The sequence below is a fragment of the Lucilia cuprina genome, chromosome 5, assembly GCF_022045245.1.
Source record: "Lucilia cuprina isolate Lc7/37 chromosome 5, ASM2204524v1, whole genome shotgun sequence".
In the NCBI taxonomy this organism is placed as follows: Eukaryota; Metazoa; Arthropoda; class Insecta; order Diptera; family Calliphoridae; genus Lucilia; species Lucilia cuprina.
The window spans coordinates 7211067-7221478 of NC_060953.1; the positions used below are offsets into that span (position 1 = coordinate 7211067).

The following is a 10412-nucleotide window of genomic DNA, read 5'->3' on the forward strand; positions in this document are numbered from 1 at the left end:
CTGACTACATACTACTACTCACCACCTTATCCGCAGCTAGATTAAGCTGTTGTTGTTGCTGATGTTGCTGCTGCTGTTGACTCTGTTGTTGCTGTTGCTGAGCCTGTTGCTGTTGTTGCTGCTGCTGTTGTTGTTGCATGGCCAAAAAGGTATTTGATATCATTGTTGGTGTATTCCAACTCAGCGTAGTCGGTGTAATTGTTGAGGTGGTGGGCGATGGTGAAGCACCACTTGAAGAAGAATTCTCACCATAATAATTTGTAGCGGCCGCAGCATTATTGACTACAGCGGCTGCTGCCGAGGAGACGGCAGCTATAGCAGCTTGATTTTGGAATGAGGTCAATTGTTTATCCAAAGTGGCGGGTATTTGTAATTGGCGATGTGGTGTATTAACAGCCGACGAGGCATAATGGGCAGGTTTTGGTTGTACAGCACTGGCAGCGGCCGCATGATGATAGATTTGTTGGAAAACTGGATTGTAGCCACTAATAGGTGAGGGCGATACAAAGCTACCGCCACCGGCTGCAATATTTGCCGCAATATTAGAATGAGCCGCCTGCAAGAGTAATGACTGGGCACTCGAGGCCAAATGCGGATGTTGAAAATCTTCAGCCGACGTTGTACTACTGGCCGCTGGTACTATGCGATTGTAGGCATAAGGCCAGGGACTCGAATTTGGGTCCATGGTGACTCACGCTTTTTGCAACAACACAAAACTTTTTATATACACACTCTTCTCTACTGCAACACTCAGAAAAACTAAAAACAAAAACATTTAGAAAAAACACAACATAGCATAAGAAAAAAATAGATTTTCATCTCATTACATAAAATTATGTGCGTTTTTTCTAGCGTACTTACCTATTTTATTAATATTTACTCCAAAAACAATAAGAAAAATGAAAATCTCTAGATTTTATTAACAAAAATAACCTGCCCGCCGTCTTGGCTCCCTTATTTTTTCTATTTTTTGTGTAAATTTTTTCTTACTATCAAACTTTTTTTGACGTTTTTCTTCTACTACATAAATGAAAATTGTACTTGTCCTCCTCTTTTTCCGTTTCGTTTTTTTTCTTTTCTTTTTTTATTTGGGGTCTTTTTTTATTGTTGTATTGTATGTTGAAGGTGTTTGTGTATGTATGTGTATCGCGTTCTTCTTGTTAAATTGTCTATCATCAATCACGTCCAACACTTTTAATTGTCATTTTTTGCTATAGAATTTTCCCAATTAATTTAGGAAATATCTTGCTTTTTTCCATTATTATATATTAAACACTATTTACACTTGCGTTTTATGTAAATATTAATAAATTTTATTAGCAATTTCGTTGTTATTTTATAAAAATTTATGCACTATTTTTTACTTCGTCTTGTCTCAAAGCGCCATTTTAGAAAAATATGGCAGTCACAGAGAAAAAAGGAAGATATATGAGAAAAAGAAGAAGAAGCAGCAGCAGTTGAAAAAGGGAGAGAATAATTTGTGTATTGTCAGTGTAATTGTAGGTGTAGTAACGGCTTTTAAGGGAAAAATTATTGATTTTTGGGTTTAAAATGAAAGAAATGCGAGAAAAAATTAAAATTATTAATAGACAATTAAATAATTTATAAAATAAAAGTTTAATTATTGGATAAATTGTACAAATTTAGCTTTAAATTGTAATATTATAAAAAATGGGCAGCACTTTTTTAGGTCAATAATTATCTACGAAAGTTGCCAGATATCTATTTTTTAGTTTCATATAACAAGGAGCTTTGGTATATATTAAAAAAAATTGTAAGTCTAGTGGAGTTTTATATAAAAACTAATTATTACTTATAGAAGACTTATTTTAAATTTGTGTTAATCTGCTTATTTCATCAACTGCTTTAAATTTTATTGTTTTTATATATCTTTTTAACTTTCGGTTTATGTTTTAAGCCGCCGTTGCCAATAATGTTTGTCGACGCAGGTCTCTTGTATGGCATTTTTGTTTATTATTGACTAAAATAATAACACTACAGCTTTTTTAGCATTTTGAGTGCATTTTTAACAAGTTTTTAGTCTCAATTTAGTAAATTGGCTTTTAATTAAATGTGAGTATAAAAAATCGTAAAATAAACTTAAATAGTGTTAATATAATACTACGTTTTGTTATATAGCTAAGCATTATACTCTAGTTTAAAGTATTTTGTTTATTGACTTGTCAATTGTAAAGATTACATATGCAAAATTTTAATTATTTTACCTTAGGCAGGCATTTGTGTCTAGAATTACTATTTGTTTAATAGCATGTGCCCCGGTTTGTTTTGGTTTTGTTCGATTTGCAGGCGTTTTTACACTACATTAGTAAAGTGCAACGCCCCCCTTTAGTAAATTAAGCGGTTTTGTAAGCACTTTTTCTGAAATAAATTTAATTTCTGTAATAATTGTTTGAATAAAAGAATATTAACAAAAAAAAAACACATTTTTTATGGAAACGAATATATTTTCTGTGGAAAATTGTTAGATATATACATTTTTATAAAAAAAAATATTTTAAAGTTTTTTTAGAACATTTTTTTCTGTACCATTTGTATAAGTAAAAATCGCCCAAAAACTCGCTTAGTTGTTAACACTTGTCTTTGGCTTCGGTCGTTGTTACACCGTTAGTAATAAGATAAAAAGTGACACCTAAAAGAGAATGTACAAAAAATTTCACTACATTCAAGAAAATCTAGAGAACAAGAGAAAAGATAATAGAAAAAACACGAAATAATAAAACGGCAAGAAATTAATTATACGAAAAAAAATAATTAAAATTATAAAAATAAAAGGAAAACTATAATAAATTAAAATTTAAATAACAAATTTCTTAAAAATAAAGGTAAGTAATGAAAAATTAAGAAAAAAAATAATTTTACGATTATTGAAACGCCCCCTTTTCTTTCGGATTTTCTTTTTGTATGCGCTGCCTTAAAATGATGTGTCATCTGTTTTTTTTGGGAATAAACGAACAAATTTTTAAATTAAATAAACTAGTTTATCAGTATGGATTTCGGAGATGATTTTGTTGCTGCACCCACTACCGCCAGCGAGGAGGTAGACCCTGCGGCCGAGTTTTTGGCTCAGGAAAAGTCTATTTTAGGTGATTTAGAGGCGGAAATCAATGCTGGCTCTTCTACAGTTACCAAAACACCTGCAGTAGCGGACGATGCTGGTTTATTGGGTGGTGATATGAATGAATTGGCTGCCGGCAGCAGTGGTGGTTTAGAATCTTCTACCGGTTCTTTTGAAATGATCGGTGGCGATAATAATGATGTTAATCCCATCTCCGGACCACCACCATCACGTGTAGAACCTGAGAAAATCAGAAAATGGCGTGAGGAGCAGCAACAACGTTTGGAGGAGAAGGATCGTGAAGAAGAGCGCAAAAAGGAGGAATTGCGTGCTCAGGCTAAAAAGGAATTGGAGGATTGGTTAAGACAAACCGAAGAATCTATTGCCAAAACTAAAGCAGCGGCCCGTAGTGCTGAAAAACAAGCAGCAGCCTTGGAAAATGGTGGACCCATGGAGCCCGGCACCGAATGGGAACGTATAGCCAAATTGTGTGACTTTAATCCCAAAGTTAACAAGTCGGGCAAGGATGTTTCACGTATACGTTCCATCTATTTGCATCTCAAACAGAATCCCATACCTATTAGAGCTCAAAAAGCTTAAGGTATTGAGAGATGATAATAAAATTTTGTTTTTTTTTTATTTTCTCCTAATTAGTATTCCAATCAAATTATTATTAATAAAATTATTACTGTTTATGTTTATTCGTAAATGAATTCCATATAATTTTGCAAAAAAATTTATTATAAAATTATTAAACAAATTACACAAATAAAATATACTATATAAAACAAACTATATATAATTTAAATAAAATCCGTTTTGTTTTTCTGTAAAAAATCAACATTTCTACAAATTTTTCTCACAGTGTAATAAAACATTTACAGTTTCCGTTAGATGAGCAGTAAAAGCTAGAAAAAAAACAAACAGTAAAGTAAACAAAAGAAAATAAACAGTGATGTCAACAACTTAAAAGCATAAAACACTAAAAGTAAAATTATAGCAAAAATAAAATTAAAAAAACTTGTAATCTATTAACTTTTAACCTAATTAACTCTGTTTTCTTATTTTCAGCTCCTTTCCTCCAATAACATCACCATCAACATGTCCTCTCCCATCAGCTCCTCGAAATTGACACCTGTGATAAATAGCAAACGCCAAGATTACTTACATTGGGATGACTACTTCATGGCCACTGCCGTTCTATCCTCACAACGCAGCAAAGATCCCGTTACGCAAGTAGGAGCCGTAATAGTAAATGAAGATAATCGCATAGTAGCCATCGGGTACAATGGTTTTCCCAAAAGCTGTGAAGATGATGAATTTCCCTGGTATAAAGCCAACGATATTAAGGACATAGTAGAGGATTTTGATCCGATTAACGATAAGAAAATGTTTGTGGTCCATGCCGAGGCAAATGCTATACTCAATAAAAATTGCGCCAATCTCAAAAATACCCGCCTCTATACAACGCTTTTTCCATGCAATGAATGCGCTAAACTTATAGTACAATCGGGCATTACGAAAATCTATTATATGTCAGATAAATATGCCAATAAACCCATATATCGGGCGGCACGTTTAATGTTCTCTAAAGCGAAAATAGAATGTCAACGTTATATACCCAAAAAAACGAAAATTGTCATAGATTTTGAACAAATATTGGAGGTGGAATTGAATCTTTCGCAAGAAATGGAGAATATTAAATTATAAGGGAGGAGGAAAAAATATGACTATAGCTGGATATAATTGCTGTACTATTAGCTTTTTTAAGTTTTTATTTTAATTTTGGTTATTTCAGCTAATTTGTTTTATTTAAAGTTTTTGTGTTGTGCTTTCCGTGCGTTTTTTGTACATTTTATGTAAGATGACTTATAATAAAGAAAATTATCCAAAAACTTACAATACATAAATCATATTCTTTAAATCTTCCTATTCAGCTAGCTGAATTGACAAATTTATGCAAAAGTTTAATTATTGTCATATGAAAACTAAATTTTCCATTCATACTTCCTATTCAGCTAGCTGAATTTGAAAAATTTTGCATGAATTTAGATGTTTGCTTTATGGAAACTACTAATTTCCATAAAATCATTATATTCAGCAAGCTGAATTCATATTCAATTTATACTTTATCCATAAAATTCTTTAGAAATTTGTTAATTTTCTTAATACCTACCTATTCAGCTAGATGAATTTATTATTGCATTCTCAGTCAATAGTCTATTCATTAGAAATGACATTACTCTAATCAATAAACTAAACAGTAGTTTATTCAATAGACTATATATAATTAATTAGTTAATAGATCATTCAATCGACTAGTTCTCAGTCTAGTCCTCAATCTAATCAATAAACTTTTCAATAAAAATTTAAATTCAGAATTCTAACATTGACTCAATAATAACAAATTGATATTTAGAAATCGAAGTAAATGAACTAGAACGGAAGTATTTAGAACTGAACTCGAACTGAACTACGACTGAACTAGAACTGAACTGGAACTGAACTAGAACTTAACTAGAACTGAAGTAGAATTGAACTAGAACTGAACTATAACAGAAGTAGAACTGAACTTGAACTGAACTAGAACTGAACTTAAACTAAACTAGAATTGAACTAGAACTGAACTATAACCGAACTACGACTGAACTAGAACTGAACTACGATTGAACTAGAACTAAACCACGACTGAACTAGAACTAAACTAGAACTGAACTAGAACTGAACAAAAAATGAACTAGAACTGAACTAGAACTTAAATAGAACTGAACTAGAACTGTACTAGAACTAAACTAGAACTGAACTAGAACTGAAGTAGAACTGATCTAGAACTGAACTAGAACTGAACTAAACTAGAATTGAACTAGAACTGAACTAAAATTAAACTAGAACTGAACTAGAACTGAACTAGAACTAGAACGAAACTAGAACTGATGTAGAACTGAACTAGAACTGAACTATAACTGAACTAGAACGGAACTAGAACTGAACTAGAACTGAACTAGAACTGAACTAGAACTGAACTAGAACTGAACTAGAACTGAACTAGAACTGAACTAGAACTGAACTAGAACTGAACTAGAACTGAACTAGAACTAGAACTGAACTGAACTAGAACTGAAGTAGAATTGAACTGAACTATAACTAGAACTGAAATATATAGAACTAAACTAGAATTGTTTTTTAGAAAAGTTTCTTTGGAAAGTTTTCTTACATGAAATATTTTTAATATTAAACTTTCATTTCCATATGCTAATAATGAATAAATGTTTTAATTCAGCTAGCTGAATATGATGATTTCTTAAAAATTATTAGTTTAATCTTAGCAAATTTCCGAATATCTGCCAAAGTTTTCAATTCAGCTAGCAGAATAGGAAAATTTTAAGGAAATTATTAGTTTTCTTAAAAAACAATTTGAAAATATAGGTAATATTAAAAATTCTGCTACCTGAATCAAATATATTCTAATTTTTTTTTTATTATTTCCTTAATTCACTTTTTAATAGTTTTTTTTGTTTTTAATTTTGTGCATAATTATCTTTATTATAAATTTTATTTAGAACAATATATGTATGTATAAAACCAATTGTTTAAAATAAAATCTTATGGATGTAATGAAGTAAAGTATTTATATCCGGCTCCCTTAAGGCAGATTTGCACCGGGAAATTTTACTTGCTCAATTATATTCTAGATATATTAATCTTTTTTTCTTTAGGTGTATAGCAATTACACTCAATGTTCTTTGCAGAAAACATCAAATCAGCCGCACGATAACTGTCTGATGTTTTATTTATAAATGACAAATAATAGATTTTCGTAATGTCCGATTTTACTAAAAGTTTAACGCATTGATCGCAGGGAAAGTGCGTTGTATAGATGCGGGTTTTTTTGAGATTATCGCAATATTTATTGAGAATAGCATTTGCCACGGCATGAACCTTAAAATTTTGCTCTTCATCTTCACATTTATAGATGTAATTATAACCAACACCAACTATGCAATCATCCTCATCGACTATGATGGCTCCCTTTTGGTTATTGGAGTCTTTACATTGTTTTGAGTATAAAACAGCTACGGCCATAAAGTAATCGTCGTCATCTAAGGCATTTGAACGCTTGAAATATTCTAGAATTTCAAAATTTGAGGAGTTGTCATTGGAGCCCATGTTGGACGTTATGTTTTACAACAGAGGAAATCTGAGAAATGAAAATGTTGGAGAAACGATTAAAAATAGATAGAAAGTTGGCTTTTAGAAAAGTTTCTCTAGAAAGTTTTCTTACAGAAAAGTTTCTCTAGAAAGTTTTCTTAGAGAAAAAATTCTCTAGAAAGTTTTCATATAGAAAAGTTTCTTTCAAAAGTTTTATTATATAAAAGTTTATATCGATTTTTTTCTTATAGATAAGTTTTAAGAAAGTTTTCTTATAGAAAAGTTATTTTAGAAAGTTTTCTTATAGAAAAGTTTCTTTAGAAAGTTTTCTTATAGAATGTTATATTATACAAAAGTTTATTTACAAATTTATTTTATAGAAAAGTTTCTGAAGAAAGTTTTCTTATAGAACAGTTTCTAGTTATCTTGTAGGAAAATTTCTCTAGAAAGTTTTGTTATAGAAAAGTTTTTTTTTTTGATTGCTTACCCTTTAAATTAATAGATTACTTTTTTAAATGGTTTATTACTATAATTTGTTAGGTTTTTATTGCGAAATGTTTTTTTTAATTTAAGCTTTACAACAAAACTTAACAACCCGCCAGATTACGTTGATCTGTAGTCATTGAAGGTTTCGGATATACTCTTAAAAAAGATCTCTCAATAAATAACAAAAGATCGTTAAATCAAACAATACTTAATGAAAAAAGCTCTCTCTCTATCTCAGTTGTCACTAAGCGTATTTTATAATATAATATGTGCAGTGTTGCATTCTATATTGCTGTTCGTTCTTAACTTTTTTTATACATTTATAATATGAATTGAAACTATAAACTAGACTATACTATACTATAGACTATAATATAGACTAAAATAAATAATATAGACTAGACTATGGACACGATTATGGACTTGACCATAGACAATACAATAGACTGCACTATAGACTAGACTATAGACTAGACTATAGACTAGACTATAGACTAGACTATAGACTAGACTATAGACTAGACTATAGACTAGACTATAGACTAGACTATAGACTAGACTATAGACTAGACTATAGACTAGACTATAGACTAGACTATAGACTAGACTATAGACTAGACTATTGACTAGACTATTGACAATTTACACCAAATTTAATTTTTATTACAGCTGTCCTATTTTTTACTAATTCTTTTTAATACTTACCTTTTATTTAATAGATTACTTTTTTAAATTAAATTATTTTTTTTTTAATTTGTTTATTACTATAATTTGTTAGTAATTTAACAATCCGACAAAATACGTTGATATGCTATCTTTGAAAGTGCCGGATATACTCTCAAACAAGATCTTTCAATAAAAAATAAACGATCGTTAAAACTAACAAAACTTTTTGAAAAAGCTCTCTATTCCTGTAGTTACTAAGTGCATTCAATAATTCAATAATATGCGCAGTGTGCGCATATTCCAGTTGCACTTAGTAACAACTGGAAGAGAGAGAGAAAGAGCTTTTTCATTAAGTTTTGTTAGTTTTAACGATCGTTTATTTTCTATTGAAAGATCTTGTTTGAGAGTATATCCGGCACCTTCAAAGATTGCAGATCAACATATTTTGGCGGATTGTTAAAATACTAACAAATTATAGTAATAAACAAATTAAAAAAAAAAATAATTTAATTTAAAAAACTAATCTATTAAATAAAAGGTAAGTAATAAAAAGAATTAGTAAAAAATAGGACAGCTGTAATAAAAAGTACGACACTCGTTGGAATATATTGCAATAATTATGTTTTAGTACACTTGTACTCTTTGTTTTGTGTTTTGTTTAGTTGTTTCTAGATCGGTGCAAAATTAGAGGATTCCAGATCTATTAGTATGTTTAAGATGTTTTTTTTTTTTTAGAATAAACCATTTGGAAAAAGTTTTTCTATAAGAAAACTTTCTAAAGAAACTTTTAGAAAAAACTTTATAAACAAACTTGTTTGAAAGAAAACTTTCTAAAGAAACTTTCTCAAACGAAACTTTTATAAATATATTTATTTTCCAGATTTACCCGTTTGTAAAACCTAACCTCCAACATGACCACGCCTAGCAGCTCCGCTAATGATATACCTGCGAAAAAAATTAAGCTCGAGGATAACTTAGATAGGGCGATTACTTGGGACGATCACTTCATGTCCCTTGCCGTCTTATCCTCAGCACGCAGCAGAGTCCAAGTGGGAGCCGTCATAGTCAATGAGGATAATCGCATAATAGGTATGGGTTATAATGGCTTTCCTAAAGGCTGTAGTGATGAAAAATTTCCCTGGTATAGATATAAAGATGTAGATCATTGTAATCAAGTTGATCGAATTCACAGTAAGGACCATTTTGTTGTGCATGCCGAGGCAAATGCTATACTCAATAAAAATTGTGCTAATCTCAAAAATACCCGCCTCTATACGACACACTTTCCCTGCATCAATTGTGCTCATCTTATAGTACAATCGGGCATTACAAACATCTATTATTTATCAGATAAAATGGGCAAAAAATACTCAGCTGACAAATCTAAACTTTTGTTCTCTGCAGCGAAAATAGATACTCACCGTATATTTATAAAGCAAAACATTGTTATAGATTTTGACGAGTATTTAAAAAATAATTGAATTTGTCACAAGAATTTGTGAAAATTAAGTTATAAAGGAGCAAATTATAGTAGAGGAAAGAAAACAAAGTATACACATATTTTATATACATATTATATGTAGTTCTTAAGAAAACTTATAATAAAGAATATTATATTCAAAATTTTTAAATTTTATTTACCAAAAATGTAGCTGAATTTAAAATTCTACCTATATTTCATGATTCTGTTTTAAGGAAATCAAAAATAACATCAAAATTTTGCTATTCAGCTAGCTGAATATGAAATATAACCTATATTTTTGAATTTTATTTAAGAAAATTACTAATTTCCTTATAATCTTCTTATTCAGCTAGCTGAATTAAAAACTTTAACAAATATTTAGAAATTTGCTAGAAGAAAACTAATAAATATCAATCATCATATTTAGCTAGCTATATTAAAAATGATTCATTATTATTAATAGAAAAGAAACTTTTCAATATGAAAGCTTTTGAATGAAATAAAAGTTTTAAAAGAAACTTTCATATAAGAAAATTTTTTAAAGAAAATTTCATAAAAGAAAACTTTCTAAAA

The 10412-nt window shown here is 29.9% G+C and overlaps 5 protein-coding genes across 9 annotated transcripts in view; 3 read left to right on the forward strand and 2 right to left on the reverse strand.

The window, feature by feature from the left end:
- Positions 1-1411, reverse strand: part of LOC111681230 (putative mediator of RNA polymerase II transcription subunit 26) — a 25636-nt gene extending 24225 nt beyond the window's left edge. Inside the window, exons 1-2 of one of the 3 annotated variants that reach the window (XM_046953318.1) lie at positions 862-1411; positions 23-759 (exon numbers count right to left, since the gene is read on the reverse strand). In XM_046953318.1, the coding sequence (XP_046809274.1) occupies positions 23-685 (663 nt within the window). In that variant the 5' untranslated portion in view covers positions 686-759; positions 862-1411. The remainder of the gene's footprint in view (positions 1-22; positions 760-861) is intronic. The other 2 variants (XM_046953319.1, XM_023442971.2) reach the window with 2 other exon arrangements.
- A 406-nt stretch (positions 1412-1817) lies between these two features.
- Positions 1818-4984, forward strand: LOC111681193 (probable deoxycytidylate deaminase). The gene is made up of 2 exons (XM_023442932.2): positions 1818-2073; positions 4148-4984. The coding sequence occupies exon 2, from the start codon at positions 4178-4180 to the stop codon at positions 4784-4786; it is 609 nt and encodes a 202-aa protein (XP_023298700.2). The 5' UTR covers positions 1818-2073; positions 4148-4177; the 3' UTR covers positions 4787-4984.
- LOC111681192 (clathrin light chain) lies at positions 2682-3889 on the forward strand. The gene is made up of 2 exons (XM_023442931.2): positions 2682-2843; positions 2999-3889. The coding sequence occupies exon 2, from the start codon at positions 3008-3010 to the stop codon at positions 3674-3676; it is 669 nt and encodes a 222-aa protein (XP_023298699.1). The 5' UTR covers positions 2682-2843; positions 2999-3007; the 3' UTR covers positions 3677-3889.
- Positions 4985-6593: 1609 nt separating the features above from the next.
- Positions 6594-8541, reverse strand: LOC111681224 (probable deoxycytidylate deaminase). Of its 2 annotated transcripts, none has more exons than XM_023442964.2 (2): positions 8417-8541; positions 6594-7274 (listed from the first exon to the last, which is right to left on the reverse strand). In XM_023442964.2, the coding sequence occupies exon 2, from the start codon at positions 7241-7243 to the stop codon at positions 6758-6760; it is 486 nt and encodes a 161-aa protein (XP_023298732.2). In that variant the 5' UTR covers positions 7244-7274; positions 8417-8541; the 3' UTR covers positions 6594-6757. The 2 variants fall into 2 exon arrangements, with proteins under 2 accessions (XP_023298732.2, XP_023298731.2); XM_023442963.2 differs by lacking the exon at positions 8417-8541 and adding an exon at positions 7713-7873.
- Positions 8542-8791: 250 nt separating this feature from the next.
- Positions 8792-10024, forward strand: LOC111681223 (probable deoxycytidylate deaminase). 2 transcript variants are annotated; one of them, XM_023442962.2, is made up of 2 exons: positions 8792-8915; positions 9258-10023. In XM_023442962.2, exon 2 carries the CDS (start codon positions 9289-9291, stop codon positions 9856-9858), a length of 570 nt encoding a protein of 189 aa, XP_023298730.2. In that variant the 5' UTR covers positions 8792-8915; positions 9258-9288; the 3' UTR covers positions 9859-10023. The 2 variants fall into 2 exon arrangements, with proteins under 2 accessions (XP_023298730.2, XP_046808561.1); XM_046952605.1 differs by lacking the exon at positions 8792-8915 and adding an exon at positions 8949-9083 and having other exon boundaries at positions 9258-10024.
- The last annotated feature ends 388 nt before the right edge of the window (positions 10025-10412 follow it).

Bases quoted from the DNA above. Each gene is read 5' to 3' on its own strand.
- LOC111681193 (XM_023442932.2), top strand. From the start codon at position 4,178: ATGTCCTCTCCCATCAGCTCCTCGAAATTGACACCTGTGATAAATAGC.
- LOC111681224 (XM_023442964.2), bottom strand. From the start codon at position 7,243: ATGGGCTCCAATGACAACTCCTCAAATTTTGAAATTCTAGAATATTTC.
- LOC111681223 (XM_023442962.2), top strand. From the start codon at position 9,289: ATGACCACGCCTAGCAGCTCCGCTAATGATATACCTGCGAAAAAAATT.
- LOC111681192 (XM_023442931.2), top strand. From the start codon at position 3,008: ATGGATTTCGGAGATGATTTTGTTGCTGCACCCACTACCGCCAGCGAG.